Source organism: Tursiops truncatus, chromosome 11, assembly GCF_011762595.2.
Source record: "Tursiops truncatus isolate mTurTru1 chromosome 11, mTurTru1.mat.Y, whole genome shotgun sequence".
NCBI classification, from domain to species: domain Eukaryota; kingdom Metazoa; phylum Chordata; class Mammalia; order Artiodactyla; family Delphinidae; genus Tursiops; species Tursiops truncatus.
In genome coordinates this window covers 45,086,809-45,105,461 of record NC_047044.1, presented here as the reverse complement: position 1 = coordinate 45,105,461, position 18,653 = coordinate 45,086,809, and the positions used below count along the sequence as shown (strand labels likewise).

General features: G+C 43.8%; 1 protein-coding gene across 1 annotated transcript in view; it reads left to right on the top strand.

Annotated features, from left to right (window-relative positions):
• The window catches only part of TPH2 (tryptophan hydroxylase 2), a 110,504-nt gene that overhangs the window by 32,043 nt on the left and 59,808 nt on the right, over positions 1-18,653 (top strand). Inside the window, exon 7 of the mRNA XM_004316785.4 lies at positions 14,793-14,989. Coding sequence (XP_004316833.1) covers positions 14,793-14,989 — 197 coding nt within the window. The remainder of the gene's footprint in view (positions 1-14,792; positions 14,990-18,653) is intronic.

The following is an 18,653-nucleotide window of genomic DNA, read 5'->3' as shown; positions in this document are numbered from 1 at the left end:
GATTGACAGCGTTGCCAAGAAACAGGATTGATTACCCAGAGGCCTGCAGACAGACCTGAGCTGCGGGGCCACGAGGGTCTGGAAGGCCTAACTGCCTGACCAGTAACAGCAGAGGAAACATTCATTAATGTAAATATCATTCTCCATAGCAGACCTGAGAAGGAAGGCTGTGGATGGGGAGGGCACTGTTTCTAAAATAATCGGTGAGACAACGGGCAGATCACATCCCGTCCTCCTCCACCCAAATAAAAGAAATCCTAGTATAAACAGAAAAAGAAGCCCCTGGTGATTAGACAGTGTGAAGAGCCTATAGATGTGCAGTTCAGATGAAATGGAAGTGCTTGGGGGAGGGGGACTGTGATAGTGTAGCTGTTAGGTTTGCCTGAAACCCTCCAGTTCTCTGCCATTGGCACCTTCATATTTTAAGCCTGGCATTAGCTTTGCTACATTTCTGTATGTAGGTTCCACCATTGCTGTATTGTTGGGGAAGAAAACTCAGTAATATATATTTTTTCAACTGACTAGATATAAACACCTTTTTCTTTGGGAGCTACTGTAATGATTATTCCTCAGCAATGGGCATGCATATTTAATTTAATTATATCTTTGGTGGGGGTAGCCGTAGTTATTTCAATCCATCTTACTGTCTTGGAAAGAGGCCCCGAGCTCTGACTTTAATTTTGCCACTCTTGTTTGCTTAAATTGAATACTACTGTGATTATGTTTTGTTATGAATGTGTTTTCTTCTGGTTGAAATCGAGGTGGTATATGAATCTCATGTTCTTTTCATGGGGTTGCTTCCTCTTTGATTTATTATTTTGTTAGCCCATGGAATCTGAAATGTAAACAGGTAAATGCAAATATCAATGAGTAAGGTAAACAAGGGAGTTCCAACATATCAGGATTTGCTTAAAGTTGAAAAATTCCCTAATTTGCAGAGAAAACTCATTTGATTTCAGATTAAGGGATCCAAGTGATTCCTTAACATCGCTCAGCCTCAGTAAAATAGAGACAATAGTATCTCCTCTGTAAAATGGAGATAATAGTATCTCTTCTGCCTCTCTCCCGGGAGTGTTTTAAGGGTAAAATGAAATCAATGGAACATTGCTCTATGGTGTACTTTATTATTACCTTTATCAAAACAATAGTGAAGGAATCTAGACCAAAAGCTTGGGGTTTACTCAGACCCCTGATCCACTTGGAGGGCTTTTGTTGCTTTCTCCAGTTTCCCTTTTGATCTGAGAGACAGTGTGTGGAGTGGTTAAGAGTGCAGAAATTGGAGCTGGACTGCCTGGGGTGAATTCCAGCTTCACCACTTACCAGCTGAATGACGCCTGCAAATTATTTGTCTTCTGTGCCTCAGTTTCCTTATCTGTAAAGTGGGGATAACTCTACCACTGCTCTGTAGGATTGTTGTAAGGATTAAATGAGCTAATATATCAACAACACTTTGAACACTGCTCAGGAACTGATGTATAAGTATTTGCTACTACTGTTACAATATTTTTCTCACTTCAAACCATGTCTCCTTTTTGTCTATCCTCATGCACCAGATCTTTTTATTACCCTTTGGTGAATACTCTTCTTCACTCCCCTTGGCCAAGGCTTTCTTTAAGCCCTGACTTCCGTCTGATTTTTGTACTGTATCATTCATTGCTGTGTAACAAATGACCCCCAAATTGGGCAGCTTAAAACAACAAAGTTATTATCTCACAAAGTTTCTGAGGGTCAGGAATTAAAAAGCAGCTTGGCTGGGTGGTTCTGCATCAGGGTTTCTCATGAGGCTAGAGTCAAAGTGTTGACCAGGGAAGCAGTCATCTGAAGGCTGGACGGGGGCTGGAAGATCTGCTCCCAGTATGGTTATTCACATGGCTGTTGGCAGGAGGTCATAGTTTCTTGCCTGAGTGTCCTTAAGATATGGCAGCTGGCTTCCTCCAAATCAAGTGGTCCAAAAGAGAACAGGGCAGAATCTACCATGCTTTTTATAACCTAGCCTCAGAAGTGACTTACCATCACTCCTGATATACTCTGTTGGTTTCATAGCCCAACTCTGATACACTGCAGGAGGGGACTACGCACAGGCATTGATACCAGGAGGTAGGGTTCATTGGGGACTGTCTTGGAGGCTGGCTACCAAATACATTTAAATTGTGTTTAATTTTATTTCTTTAAGACCCTCCCTAACTGCTCTACCACAGTGGGTACTAATGCATTTTCTGCAGAACTAATTCTCATGAAAGCAGAGGTAGCATGGTGTAGTGGAACATGTGGCAGAATGTATAGGCTTTGGAGCTAAACAGAACTGGGTTTGAATTCCTGCTCCATCACTTACAAGCTCTGTGGCTGTGAGCACTGACCTAGTCTCTGGGTCTCAGTGCCCTCATCTTAAAATAGGCACAATATCTACCTTGTATGGTTGGCAGGATTATCAATGATTACAGGGCTGATTGGTACAAACTGGTGTTGAATCTGTGATAGATATGATTATTATTATCAAGTGTTAAGTAGCTGATGGTTCCTCGATTCCATGTAATCGTCTGTTAAGCTCACCTAAAATGAACAAAGTATCTTAAGGAGTGAACAAGTTAGGGAATTTCAGGCTCCATGATGGACTGGGTTAAAGGAGCTTTTAAAAAAATATGTGTGGGGTGTGTGTGTGTGTGTGTGTGTGTGTGTGTGTGTGTGTACACTACAGTTTCAGGTAACTCATGCACACAGCTTGCTTCTTCAGTCTGAAAAATTGACTCTCTCGAATGCCTTCGCAGGCCAGTGAGTCTCAGCTAAGGTTAAAGGGAGCAGATGGTGGCTGGGCTGTGTTGGACTCATTTCTGAATGGCTGATGGTGGTAGAAATGTTCACCAAAGCTGGACTTCTCAGCCATCAGGCTCAGGCAGTTTTAGCTTCCTTTTGTTAAATTCCTGCCGCGTGCTGGACATTGTGTTAAACACGTTGCTTATGGTCTCTCATTAGCCTCACAATAAGCCTTTGAGATAGGTGCCATTACTGCTCTCATTTTGAAGATAAGGAAACTGAGGTTCAGAGACATTAAGAAACTTACTAAAGGTGACACAGCAGATTGTGTCACCTGCATAAACACCAGTTGTTGATGCTTTAATTTCTCTGAAATTGAGTAGTAAATTGAAGAGTAGAATGAAAGTAAATATTTTGTAGTTCTAGTTTTATTTCCCAGTGACCAGAATAGTTTCTGAATAAGATCACTTTCACGGGTACCTCTCTTATAGAATCTAAATGTCTTTCTTTGCTCAAGAAGGCACATCTTTTCTTTCCTTCTTCTCCTTTTTGGTCTGGAAGTGGCCATAGCACTTCCCTTTGACATAGGTGGCATCATACACAGGTTGACTATAACAGTGACAGAACGAAGGGACTTGGCATTTTAAAAAGTCATTCTTCTCTTTACAGAATTCAGCATATTTGAAATGCACATTTCTTGTGTGTACTTAATACACTTCAGACTCTATGGAGCCTGTCTGACTTCAAGGCTGCGCTGTCTCTCTGAGGCGCCCAGGACAGGCGCCCAGGACATCTGCCTGGCCCTGGCGTGTTAGAGCCACGTGCTCGCCCTGCACAGCGAATTTGCTCTGCTCTCTCAGGCCCTGTGCTCATCTCCTCCCACCCGAAGCCTGACCCTCGTGGGATATATATAAGCTGGAAATAAACACAGCTGGGCTGAGGCTTGAAAAACAATTGCCAGGGCTTTGTCCCTCTCTGGCTTTCTCTAGTTGCTAGCCTATTTATTTCTTGATTTTTTGATTTACAAAATTGCACCCTTTGTGATTCATTTGCTTGGAGTGTAAGTACACAGCTAAACAGAGACTCTAAAACAAAATAGCCCCAAATGGGGACTAGCATATTTGAAAAGTGCAGTCACCCAGCCCAGCAGGCTCATTCAATTTGGGCGAGCTTGTGAATTTTCTACTCAGCCCCATCGGGGAGAGAGAGAGAAAATTCTCTCATTCAACATGGAATAGTGATGATTCTAACCTCCTCTCCCCATCAAAGCAGAGAGGGGCATTTTCTTACCACCTTCTTTCCTCCCACCCACAGCCCCAAATACCACGTGTTGTTAAGTGAAACCCTCTGGGGCTAAGATTCAGTAATATGCGGTGCATTCTAAGATGTTGAATAGATACATAATTGTGGAATGAATTTGCCTTGGAATAAACATATTGGGCTTCCAAGCCAACATCTCACTTCTCAGGAGGTCTCCTCAGTTTTCCCTTCACTAGGTGGCTCAGCAGGAGTCAGCCATAGGTTTGTACAGAAAAGGAAGGAAATGGATGATAGCGACAAAGGCTCCAGACAGATACGGGGTAGAGCTGTTTGCTGCCCCTCCTCTTACCTCCGGATGCCCAATGCTGTGCATACTGGGGTTTCCCTGCTCATAGGTAGCTGTGATGATTTAGTTTACGTGTGAGCTGGAGGATTACTGATGCTGAGTTTTTCCTAGGAGGCATTTGCAATTATTGCAAATTGCAGAAAAATAACTGGGGTGGCTCCACCTCTCCACCTTTCTAGAAATTTCAGTTGACCGTAGCATTTCTCATTTCATGCAAGAAGAGGCATGATTTATGGATCCTGCTTGGTTTTAGAACGTAGCTTAGAGGAATACATTACTAACAGGGCTCCTGAGTGCCACATTACCGATTTTTAGACAGACAGATCTTAATTGGAAGCATAAATAGAAGGTAGAGGAAGAATGAAAGGGAAAAGTTATGCTTCCTTAGTGGGAAAAGAACTTAACGGAGGTTGCAAGTTTTATCCTTAATAACATTTTCCTTATCAGTTTCATTGGCAGATGGTCACCTTGATGAATTGTAGGCTTTATCGTGATGGGGGACCAAGTTTTAATTTTTTCTCTTCTCTGCCCGTTTGAGAAGAGGCACCCGAGAAGGCAAATCTGTTTTCTCCCCGACTGAGCTAATTTTATCCCGTTCCATTATCCTCCATTGATTTGCTTTCCCAGCTTTTGAACAAAGCTGAGATGTATGCGGCTGTTGAGGTACTTTGTGAGTCCTGCATAAGCACCAGTTGTTGATGCTTTAATTTCTTTGAAATGGAGCGATAAATTGCAAAGCAGAACAAACCCAAATGTTCGTCGTGCTAGGGTCATTTCCCAGATGACTTGAATAGTTTCTGAGGAAGGTCACATGAGGGATTTCAGGAGTCCCTCTCTTGCAGAATCTAAATATTTTTTCTGCCCAAGAGGCAACACTTTTTTCTTTTGGTTTTCTTAAAAGAAAATCTGCATAGCTACTTCCATTTGACATAAGTGGTATTATACACAAGTTGAAAACAAGAGCAACAGAATTAAATGACATGGGTTTCTAGAAAGTTATTCTCTGTATAGAATTCTCTGCATATTTGAAGTGCACAGTGCTTGTAAGTATTTAAAAGACATCAGGCTTTATGGGAGAATCATTTTCATGCCAAATGTTTCTCTCTACCTGGAGTTTGACTCAATGGCTGAAAAGGAAGGGAGCCTGAGAGTCGCAAAGAAAGACAAAAGGGAAAATTGATTTGGAAAAGGTTTCTCCGTTCCATTTTCGGGGCTTGGTGGGTTTTTTAGATGTGCGTCAGTGCCTCAGTAGGATGTTGTCTGATTATAGCACGGCTCCCACAGCTGTGGAAGACATTAACACAGTATGGCTTACTGACAAGGACAGAAGTTGCACCAAATTCTAATGTCTTTCACGGAGAATGAGGTATGAGTATTTTTACTTTGAAATGATTTCCACAAACATGAAGGATTAAAATTACTTTCACAAGTAATGTCTCAGAGGTGAATGGATTTATACGGAAGAATGTGGTTTTTTATCTCCAGACCTATTCCCGACCCTGCAGGGAAGTGATGACATTTTTTTTTTTTTCGTTTCTATATACCTGGAGGAAGTGAACCAACTATATCGAGTACCTGTTAGGTACTAGGCATTGGCCCTGGCACTTGGCTGATGATGTCTCATCTGATACTCTGTGTTGTGTGGTTGTCTTACTTCCCTCAGTTTCAAATGAGGAAACAGAGGCCAAACTCAATGCTAGGTACTCAAGACCTTGCTCTGAGGTGTGTTGGTTTAGAGCGGGGTCTCTAGAGCTAGGCTTCCTGAATCCAAGTACCTGCTATGCCACTTACTAGCTGTTTCATCTTGGATAGATGACTATGTCTATAAGCCTCAGTCGCAACCATAAACAGTCATTTAATTGCTGTATAAGGTGAGCACTATATGACAAAATCCATGTCATGTGCTATTATATTATTGTTATTGCTACAGTTAGATGGATGGATGGATGGATGCTATTATTAGGCCTGTGAACTGTAGGAAAACTGCATTCCCTCATCTGCTACCGAAAGAGGGAGGTCAGGGCCCAGTGGTCAGCAACATTTGGTCCCTGTTGATCAAGATGCAAGATACATGGGATTGAACTTGGAGTTCTTGGAGACCCTAGCCTGTGTCTCTTCATCCTAGTGGCCTGAGATTGTTGGCTGCTCTTAACGCTTAGTTCTTTTCTGGATTGCATTCCCCGAGTTCCCCTTGTATATGTTGAGCATGCACGTGTTGGTGAATGTTAGACCCACCGTTGCTGCTGTTCATATTTAATTTCATGGTAGTTTTGGCAGAAGAAAATCACTCCTCTAGAATGTGACAAGGGCTTTCTGCAAGGTGAGAAGATGGTGAGAAGCCCTATCCTGGGGTGCACAGGACAAATAAAAACAAATAATTTCCAGGAGTTAAATCTTCCCTCTCCCTGAGGCTCCCTAGGTGCAGTAGTTTATTTTCATTTTGTCTCTTGTAAAGGCAGCACCAATATTAACAATGTGACCAAAACAAACTAACGTTTCTGTTTGCTACCATCTGAAAGTTCCTTAGGGCCCATAGACTCATTTACGAAAATTCAGGTGCGCAAAACTCATTTGCAAAAGCAAATAAAATATGTGATCATAAATGCTCTTTACCTGACTAGCCTAGGGGACTTGCTGAAAATGAGTTTGTGCCTTTACGTTTTCTTTCTGGTGTAATTTAGCTGTCCCAGTCTGCCCAATCTCCTCATCAAATGAACCCCTTATCAAGCCACTTAATGTCAGATAACTTGAATGGTTTCAAATCTTGGTATAGCTCAAGATTTGGTTTGTGAGTTTCCTTTTTGAAAAATAGCATTTAATCATCGTGCCTGTGGCTTTGAGAGTTCATTCATTAAGATATCTAGCCAAGGAAACATCTCTGTGTTTATTTATGTCCCTTTGGGTTTGCATAGACTGCTTTCTTTCCAGGTGAAAATTTTGGCTATAAGTGTGATGGGTGACAATACCTAGAAAACCTGAATGAGAAAATTAGAAAAGAGAAACCCCTACCTGTAAAGTAAGCAGGACATAAGGTTAATCGGAAGTTACCAGAAAACTTCTTAAAATCTTAGTCTTTTAAGAGTTGCTTTTTCCATAGCAATTAAAATACATGAGGTAGGGATGAGGTAAGACAAATGCCTATCTGCCAGACTTCCTGATAAACAATTATACTTTTTTCTCAAACTTTAAGTGCGTGGCTTGTTTTGGTCTGATCGGTTGATTTACATATTCAACGAATATTATTTATTGAACACCTATCTGTTCTAGGCTTAATTCTGCGGGGCAGGGATATGAAAATGAACAAAGCAAACAAAAATCCCTGTCTTCAAGGAGTGTACATGGTAATGGGGGGATAGATTTAGCAGAATAGTAATTTTGGACATTTTACTTGTTCTTTTCCCCTGAGTATTACTGATAGTATTTTATCATAAAGTTATTGAGTGTCCTCTATGGCCTGAATTCTGAAGTGTAATTTTATCAAATTCGAGAGCCTTAGACTTTTCTCACTGACTCTTAAAAATCAGTAGATAAAAATGGCATTTGCTTTCTGGTTAAACTTTAATGGAATTCATCCACTCTACTGGGGATTTTTTTTTCTGGCTTGTAGCAACATTTTTTTTCCAGTCTCAAAGGCGTAAGCCATCGTCTTGTGGAACACTTATTGACTATATGGCTCCACTCTGGCGACACCTGGCTGCAGATGATACTGTTTATGAAGGGGGTACCAGCCAGCATAGTACTAGGTGACATTACGTCACTGGCTATGGGTGAGAGTCAGTACTCAGTACTGATTGAAATTTCTACACGTTGGTGTGTCACCTCCGTTGTTAGAAGTATAACAAATGCTGGGTAATAATTAAGTTTTGTGAATGATGAATGTTTCCTTTTTAAAATTACATTAGATCAAAATCCAGATTATTTTTAGAATAATGTTGGAATCATGTCAGTCTCACTTTTCTGTATTCTTATGTGCTTTCTAGAATGAGGAGAGAGGGTGAATTATAGATCGCTCCCTGGAAATGATGCAGAATTCAGGGTATGCCCATTGAGGAGTGCAGCACACACCTCTCATAATTCGAGGAAGGACAGAGACCTCCTGCCTTCATGTTCCAATAATCGTTCTCCAAAGTCTTTGTCCAAACCCTTAGAGGAGCCACTAATTGCTAATGAGTTGCGAAGATGGTGGATTTTTACATATTTCCTGTTTTCATTTCCCTTCGGCACCCCAGGTAGAAGTGTCAATCACAAGAGAAATGCCTAAGGTGGGGAAGGAGAGAAAAGATGAGGCGGAGATGAAAGGGACGGTTTATTCCAGGCAGATAAACAGGTCTTGAATAAGTGAGGCATCTCCAGCCCGGAGGAACATGTAATGAAATAAATTAGAAAATGAGTTCATTCCTAACTGTTTCTACGAGATTCACTGGTCCCCCCTCAACCAATTCTCAGTTTCCCTTCTGCTCTGTTTAGTCCTTGCCACTGAGGAAATCCAACTGTTTCCAAAGAACACAGTCTGCACTGTGATTCAGTCAGTCTTGCCATCTTGATGTAAATACTATCAACTTCAGCCTGTCTCGTCTTCCTCCACTGAATAGGGGACTTGCTTCCCCGCACTGGAGTTCCTTTAAAGATAACACAAGCAGAGAAACTGCATCTCACATTAGGAATTCTAGCAGCAAGGACTCCAGGAGGTAGCCAGGCTGTACCACCATAATCAAAGGTTTTCCAGTTCCCCAAATTAAAAAAAAATATGTATAAGAAAAGGAGCTTGCTGTTGGACCTGCTGGAGGAGAAGATCAAACAAATAATTAAAACAAAAGCATTATTGCTTATTCATCTGGCTGGAGAGAGAACTCCCATAATTTCAGCCCCAGTGGGGTTTATGTCCCTGGATTTCAGTGTAAAAATGTGTTTGTTACACAGCATTGTTCTAACAAGCTCAGGACTTAACATAGAGTAACTCTATCGGTACCTGCCCCCAGTTAGGTTTGTCTATGCACTTTCTACTTTCTCCTCTCTGCAGGGAATGCGCAGGTTTTTCAGAATCATCGCCCTGCCTCTAGGAAGAGTGGGATTTAACCTTACAGGCAGAAAGATGCCTCCCACAGTCTTCAGTATTTCCAGAGAAAGCTCTTAGTCATCTCTTAGTCACATATTGCACCGGGAAGCTTTTCCTATTGTCGAGCTAAATCCTGACAGTGAAGGTTTCAGCCCTTTTCCTTGTACTGTCTTCACTGAGCAGTGGTTCCCTGTCGTGTTTGTAAAGTCTTAGTTTGCCATTCTTTGGCAAGAGGGCAGAATCTGTGCTGAGTAGAAACTGCTGAAAGTCACATCTGTTTTTCTCCAGTAAATTAGGAATCTGTGAATAATAATTTTGGTGGGTGTTAAGAATTCTGGAAGCCCAACTAATTCCATGTAAGTGGAGGAGATTCCCTAGAGATCTAATGATAATATTCACTTGTAATTAGTTTGTTGAGGAGTCTCATCTTGTTGGGGTTTATACCAACGTAAAATGGTTTTATTTTCCCTACTCACTGCTTTCCACTATATTGTGTTGAATCCTACTTTCCTGCTGGGAAGCAAGTTCCTTAGCAACAACTAATTTCCTTTCATTTTCAATTATTAGTAGAGTCTCATTGGGGTATTTAAGACCTAGTCCCATTCATTTAAAAAAAGATTAATCTTAAATTTGATTCAAAGTGTATTCTCTTCCTCCTCAGTTCTTTGGAGTGTGTGTGTGTGTGTGTGTGTGTGTACGGTTCTGAGATACCTTTCCTTCTCTCTTCTAGGACCTAGTTCCTCTGGAGTTGGGAGCTGAGAGGAGGCTGAGGGCTTTTGGCAGGATCGTGAGAATGTCAGGGGTGGGCAGGCCTCTGGCCACTCTCACCCTGGTTTGGACAGGTTCTTTATGATGCGGTGGTCTCTGTTGAAATGGTCTCTGCATAGTGTTGTGTGTAGTCTTCTTGGGGTAAGACCATTTCCTCCACTTCCACCCCTGCAGATAAGCTTCCTGTCCTCCCTTGGCCTTTCAGTGCTCACAACATCATCCTTTTCTCCAGGTTGGCCACATCGTAACTTGGGTACCCCTCATGCACCTGGCCTTTAGTACTTCCTCGCCAGGGATGAGGGGAGCCCCTGGAGCATTCTTCTGTCTCCTGAGAACTGAGCAGACCTGGATGGGGTGGGGCCTCCCCATCTTCCTACCAGGCACACCACATTGGGTCCCATGGGAATTTCTAGATTTCACTGGGCATCAGGCTCCATGTTCACACAAACCTCAAGTTTCAGAGGACACCTGTCAAGGGTCCCCTCATCTCCCCCATAGCACGCCGTACTCCTGGGCTTCCAGACGCTCTCCCAGGGCCTGTCTCTATTGCTCCAGTCTGGTGACAGCACCAGGGGGAGCAGGGCGTCCTGCTGCTACGCAAGCGTCCAGATGGGAAAGGAGAGGCCAGACCCTACTTCTTGAGGGCGCCTGCAGTCCTTACAAGTGATTCTTGTGGCGCAGCCTTCCCTCCTCCAAGGAGAAGGAACGGGGCCTTTGCTTCTCACCCCAGCCTTCCCCACAGTCCTGCATGTCTGATTCCCTGTTGGACTGGTAGGTGAAGTTTGGGGATGGGGTGGGAAGGGTAGTACGAGGGGGGTTTGTTGGTGGTAGAGCCATTTCTGCCGTTTCTTCACAAGCCCTGCAGGGAGATGGTTGGCTCCAACTGCTGAGAGCTTTCTCTAGAATGTGGAGTACTTAAGTGACTTTAGTTGTAGGCCAGAGCAGTTTTAGGACACTGGGATATGATGCTTATTACATACATGTTATGGCATGTACTCAGAGATAGATGCATAATGATATGTGGGTATATGTCCTAGGCCCTAGAAAGATCAGGACACGCCTCTGTCATTCTTCTCATGTATAATTCACAAAAAGCCCGCTAACCCGCAACAAGGACAGAGAAGTGCAACACAGTTTGATTTTTCCCATGACAATTTTTATTTTTCCAAATGTCAAATCTCAAAGTTTTAAAAAAAATAGGTGTCCCTGCATTCCTGGTACCCCAAGCACTACCTACCGGTCTTACTGAGAAGGTTAAAGGAGTGAAGAAATATGAAAGTATTTTATGATATCTATACAAATACATGCGAGTATCATAATTACATGATTGTATACGAGATTTTCTGTATATAAGTACGTATACCTATAAGCCTTATTTTAATTTGGTATGTGAAAATTAGCTGGTGCCTGGGATACATTTTTTATTTCATTGGTGTACACTAATCAGTTAGGACCACACCTGGTCCTGAGCCTGACAGACTGGGTTTTAAGCTTGGCACCATGAGTTTAGTCAAATGGCTTAGTTTCTCTGAGCCTTAAAATCCTTATCTGTAAAATGGGGGGGGGGTCTACCTCAATGGAGTTGTGAGAATCAAATGGGCTAAGTTATATAAAAACACTTAACTTTAAAAAAGTGTCTGGCCAATAGTAAGTTCTCAAAGATGAGCTATTATTATATACCTTGATTAACTACATGGAAAAGTGGGAAATTTCTTATTTTTTCTGTATTTGGGATATTTTTTTAACAGAAATTAAATGGATAAAAGTAGCCTTTACTTTGTGTGAAGTTGATTTTTAAACATTTACCTTAAATAGTTACCCGGGATATGGGGGTCAGAGCGGTGTGAGAAATCTCTTGGCGTGACCAGTCAGACCCGTTCAGGGTAGCTGCAGGGCACTGCACCAGCTATTAACTTAAAGAGCAGGCTCATTAGTTACCCAGGCAGGACAGACAAGTGGAAACAGATGAGACTGTATGCGTGGTCATTTGTATTCCCAAGGTTGTGATGCTAGGAATTCATTATTAAGTAACAGATACGTACTGACAGGCCCGTCTTAGGATGATTCCGCTTCGCCATGGTGTGAAAGTGAAATGCGTTCAGTAGAAACGTACTTCGAATTTGGATCTTTTTTTTCAGTGCACCATGCGGTGTAATTCTCTCTTGTGATGCTGAACCACGGCAGGGAGCCATGGTCAGCCCCCCCTCGATCGCCAGGGTGAACAACTGATACACCTACAATCATTCTGTAGCTAGGCAACCATTCTGTTTTTCACTTTCAGTACAGTATTCCATAAAGTACACGAGATATTCAACACTTTATTATAAAATAGGCTTTGTGTTAGATGAGTCTGCCCAGCTGTAGGCTAATGTAAGTGTTCTGGGTACGTTTAAGGTAGGCTAGGCTGAGCCATGATGTTTGGTATGTTAGGTGTATTAAAGGCATTTTCGACTGATGATATTTTCAACTTACGTTGGGTTTATCACAAGGTAACCCCATTGTAAGTGGAGGAGGGTCTGTATAACTCCTTCTTCCTACCCAGACTCACACTCGTCTTTCTTCTGCAGCTTCCTGTTGTCTACAGTCAGTTCCCCTTTGAAACGCTGCATGTTTGCAGACTGATATCGAAGGGGAAGGTTTGACCTAATGATTCTTTTCAAATGGCTTCTCAGTATTTCATTTATTGTTTCAGCCTCATCGCTTTCCACCTTCTGATTGTGCACAGCCCTTATCAGCTTTATTGGCTTCCCCAACTCAAATTGATTTTGTTGAATTTTCTGGTACCAGAGGCAGACCGTTCATGTTTTTATTTCCTTACATCCTTTCTATTTTTATCTTTCCATTTCCAGCTTTCTTCTAAATTCATCACAGAGGCTAAGCCTTAGCGGTCTTGATCTTCTCAGCAAATATTTGTCGGGTTGTAATTTTTTATTTGTTATCAACAGCCATATTTAAACAAGGCTAATCTTGTTCTAATTCGGTTTGTCAGAAGCCCTAGTCTTGATACGTAGAGAAAATAAATGTTAATTTGTTTTTTTCTTCAGTACGTGTTGTTCCCTCATCCCTCATGTACTGCAGTTAATTTTTTTCGGTAAAAATAATTTGAGGCAGTAGGAATCACATTTGGACCTGAACCTTCAACAGAAAAGATTTCGGTAAGAATACTTTGAAGTGTGCAGAGGGCTGGGGACAGGGCTCTGCTTATGAGCCTGATCTTGTTACTGTCCTCCTGCCCTTTTTTCTACCTAAGGGGGCACTTCTGAATGACCCAGCTTGCTGAAGGTGCCTGAGGCTGCAGCAGCCCTGAGGGCCAGTTGCTGCCTATGCAGGCTGGGTTACTGGATTACATAGCTCACAGGGGCAGAATCCCTAGGTTTATGTGTATATATTGGACTTCCATTTGTCGTGTGGGTCTTTGCTGACTGCAGGGGCAGACTCTGTGACAAGTGGCCAGGGAGGGCAGTGGGGGACTACTGCAGGTTACTGTTGAGCGGGTCATGAGAAGTTTTCACTTTCAGGATAGGTTTCTTAATCAGAGGCTAAATTCAGATTCTGGCTCTTCAAGCCATAGTTTGCAAAAGCACGTGTACATATTCTCTCCTTTCTCCTGACCTCACGTGGCCTCAGGAGCTATGGTCCCTGCTCATGGCTGCTGGCTGCTGTTAGAAGAGCATTTTTAAACTCACCTTTCCTTCTGTCAGGGCACCTGCAGATCCTGCCTGGCCAACAAGTCTCAGCTTAAGTTGTACCTTCTCCAAGGAAGCTCTCCCTGACCACCCCAGTCCAGGGCTGCCTCTCAATATTCCAAACCAGGCACTGGCTCCCTATGACTTACAGGCTGAATCTGGTCTGTTTTTGTAATGCAAGTTTTATTAGAACATAGCTATGTTCATGTGTTTACATATTATCTGTGGCTGTTTTCAAGATGTAGTGGCAGACGTGGGCAGTTTTGATAGAGACTGTATGACGCACAAGCTTAAAATATTTACCTTTTAGACCTTTATGGAAAAAGTTTGCTGACCTCTCTCCTAACTGACAGGGCTTAATGTGTGCACCTCTCAGCATGATGTATAATAAATGTTCCAATTTTGCACTTTGCAAAACTCTCACTTAAGTTTGGCATAGGCTTTTAGTATTTCTCAGACATTTCTCTCACTGAACAAATAACCTCAAAATTACACTAGGAGATTGGGGTGAGTTCCCTACAAAGGACAAAGGGGACCCACAGGCAATTTTATTTTCAAAAGACAACATCCATTTATTACTGTTGTCAGGTGATTGCAGAAAAGGTTCTCAGAGCACAGCTTTGGACCTAAACCAGTTCCTTCCAACCCAGAACTCTTGTTACTGATCCCAGTGTCAGAACAAGAATCTTATCAAATGTCCATAAGGATGTGTGAAGATGTAACTTAAATCATTTATATGAAAGTTTAAACACATACACAAAATTAGGTTAGCATTTTCTTCAAAAAATAACACTTCGTGGGATCCTTTTGGACACTCAGGCATCCCACTTTACAGGAATCTGACTCACATAGGTATGAAGGTGAGAAAACACTTAGCCCGGTGACCCAGAGCCAGATTCATTCATTTCTCTTCTCTCCTGCCTAGTGGTCAGCCCATCCCCAGAGTGGAGTACACAGAGGAAGAAACTAAAACTTGGGGTGTTGTGTTCCGAGAGCTCTCCAAACTCTATCCTACTCATGCTTGCCGGGAGTATTTGAAAAACTTCCCTCTGCTGACTAAATACTGTGGCTACAGGGAGGACAACGTGCCCCAACTTGAAGACGTCTCGGTTTTTCTGAAAGGTAAGCTTCACACGGGCTCTCTCTTCCTACCGCACATCCTCATGGGCCGTCTAAGGACACACGTGGCAGCAATCGCCCTTTTTCCAATTAAGAGCTCCCTTTGATTTAAAAAGAGGAGCACTGCACCAACAGTTACCTGGGCCACCTGTGGGAAGCAGAGCAGGGCCTCTGGGCGGGGAGATGCACTCAGCTCTTCACCCAGCCCAGGGCCTTGGTGAGGTCTCTCCGGTGGGCTGTTTTATACAGCGAACCCCAACCGACATTTGCAAGTTCAGCTTTGAGCTTTTTCTGATCCGGGAACGACCCTGTTGGGCTACATAGGCATGGAATGATCTCAAAGGTAGCTTTGTATTTGCTTTGCTAAGAATTATGTACTGGATGAAGAAATATCACGGATAATGTTGAGCATGGTGACTTTCCTCTAGGGAGGAGGGCAGTCAGTTAATCAGATCGCTATTGTAAAGTATAAATCGTGCCCGGAACGGTAGTGCTGGTGTGAGAGCAGGGAGCGAGGTGAAGCAGAGTCCCTTGGCGTCCACGTTCTCTGTGTGGTCACTCTCCTCAGTGACCCTCCTGGGATAGCAACTGGGAAAACTTCAGTCTCTTGCGAGGATGGGGGTGGAGGTGAAGTTTTACAGCGGCCACCCTTCCTTCTGTGTCCTTCACGGCGGGTAAGTCCTCGGGTTCTCCTCTTTTCTCTCTCTTCCCCATTTCAAGCATAACAGTTCTAAAAGCTAAAGCCTTGCCACCTACCTCTTTCCCTGGAACTCCTTTCCTCACCTGTCTTCCCTGTTTCTATCGGTGATGATAGATTCTCTAGACTCATCAGGCTCTAGGGATTCCTGTTGCCGAAACTTGGCCTCTGTTCACTGGTGCCGAATAGAAACACGGAGACAGAGTTCGAGGTGAAGTAGAAAAGAAGAGGTTTATTGCTTTGCCGGGTAAAGGGGGCCACAGCGGGCTAACGCCCTCAAGACTGTGTGCCCGCCCTGGAGGGGGTAGCGAGCAGTCTTACAGTGTTCAAGGAGCAGGGCGTGGTCGGCTCGTGGACGTTCTTCTGATTGGTCGGTGGGGACTTAATTGGGAGCCAGCATCATCAACCTTCTGGCTCCAGCCGGTCTGGGGTCTAGAGCTTGTGGACAGCATACAGTTAACTTCTTCCACCTGGTGTGGGTTTCAGTATCTGCAAAACAGCTCAAAGGACGTGGCTCAGAATATTATCTATATAGTCCTTGAGGAAGAACTAAAGGTCCTTGACTTTGTTTAATGGCTAAAGTATTATTATTTTGTCTTGCTTGACTGTTTTCCTTTCTTTCTGCATTTTCTCACTTCTGATTAAATTTATTCTTTTTTTAAAATTTAATTTAATTAATTTATTTTTGGCTGCGTTGGGTCTTCGTTGCTGTGCGTGGGCTTTTCTCTAGTTGCGGCGAGCGGGGGCTACTCTTCGTTGCGGTGCGCGGGCTTCTCACTGCGGTGGCTTCTCTTGTTGCGGAGCACGGGCTCTAGGTGCGTGGGCTTCAGTAGTTGTGGCTCGCGGGCTCTAGAGTGCAGGCTCAGTAGTTGTGGTGCATGGGCTTAGTTGCTCTGCGGCATGTGGGATCTTCCCGGACCAGGGCTCGAACCCGTGTCCCCTGCATTGGCAGGCGGATTCCCAACCACTGCGCCACCAGGGAAGCCCCCTCCTAGGGTTCTGCTCGGTTACACTCCTCCTCTGAAGTCCTACCCCCACTCCCCTCCCTGCCACACTTAATCAGCCTTTGTATAAGCTTCTTATTCAGCTGTAACACATTACCGCAAACTTAGTGACTTAACATGAATGTATTATCTTACAGTTCTGGAGATTAGAAGTCTAAAATCAAGGAGTTGGCAAGGCTGTGTTCCTTCTGAAGCCTTCTGTTCCCTTGCCTTTTCAGCTTCTAGAGTCTCTACCCACAATGCCTTGCCTCGTGGCTCCTTTCTTACCTCACTCCAGCCTTTGCTTCCATTGTCACAAGTCCTCTGACTCTGACCCTCCTGCCTCCCTCTTATAAGAATGCTTGTGATTATATCAGCCCCACCGAGATAATCTGGGATGATCTCCCCAGCTCAAGACCCTTAACTTAATCACATCTGTAAAGTCCATTTTGCCATCTAAAGGAACATATTCCCAGGTTCAGGGCATTAGGGTAGGGGCTTATTAGGAGGGCCTAATTAGGACTGCGCTTACCCCAGTCTCCAGGTATTGCCACTTGTAGCTTTGTGACCCATGGTGAACCTGTCCTTTTCTTTCCATTCCGCTGCTACCATCCACATTGAGGTCCCCATCACTGCATCCTTGACACCTGTTTCTTCTCCTCTCTACTCGCCTGCCCACTGTTTCCAGATGAAGCTTCCTAAAGCATCTCTTCGTTCCTGACATCTCTGCTCAGAAGCTATCAGTGGCTCCCCTTTGATTTTACTGGGGTTGGTGAACTTTTTATTTTTTTGTAAAAGGCCAGATAGATAGTCAATATTTTAGACTTTGTGGGCCAAGAGGCAAAATCGAGGCTATTAGGTCGGTACTTATTATAACCGTTTAAATGTGACCATTAAAAAATGTAAAGGGAGGGCTTCCCTGGTGGCGCAGTGGTTGAGAGTCCGCCTGCCGATGCAGAGGACACGGGTTCGTGCCCCGGTCCAGGAGGATCCCACGTGCCGTGGAGCGGCTGGGCCCGTGAGCCATGGCCGCTGGGCCTGTGCGTCCGGAGCCTGTGCTCCGCAACAGGAGAAGCCACAGCAGTGAGAGGCCTGCGTACCGCAAAAAAAAAAAAAATTAAAGGGAGTTCCTTGGTGGCCTAGTAGTTAGGATTCCGGGCTTTCATTGCCATGGCCCTGGATGAAATCCCTGGTCGGGGAACTGAGATCCCACCAGCCGTGCGGCGTGGCCAAAAAAAATGTAAAAACTATTCTTAGCTCACAGGTTTACACAAACAGGCGGCAACCCGGATTTGGACTACAGGCCATAGTTTGCTGGCCTCTGGTTTGTACGCGCAAGCTCTGAACTGCTCAGCCTCAACTCACGGCCCTGACTCAGCTTTCCAAGTGTGTCTGCTGCTGTGACTGCACCGCCAAACCCTCTGTTCTAGCTGTGGGTCTTCATACCACTGCTTAGGCTCTGTGCCTTGCTAGAAAAGCCATTCCTTCACCTGCTCAGATTCTACCTGTTCTTCAAGGCTCAGAGCAAGTCCTGCCTTCTTTATGAATCCTCATCATAGGAGCCACCACAGTTTCATCCTAGCTCATGTGTGTATCAGGAGAGAGGTAGCCATGGCCTGACAGCTGGTCCACTGAGAACCACACTTAGCATGATGGGAGGGCCCCATGCATGGATGTCATCCATGATACTTGTTACCGAGAGAAAGAGATTGAGGACCAGTGATCAGTGTCATTTAATTAGCGCCTAAATGCATAATGCCTTATGCTGTTGTTTAACTAGATTATATTCTCCCTAACGGCCCTGCCTCTGGCATGTCCCTCTTTGTTTCCCATGGAGTTATGTGCGTATTACATATTTACCATGGTCTTGATTATTCCTATGTGGGGATGCTTTTTACTGCTTTGTTTCTCAAACCCCAGGAATTAGATTACCGTCTCATAAGTTTTGCTGTATCTGTCACCCAACTTAATATTTTTATGAGGGATA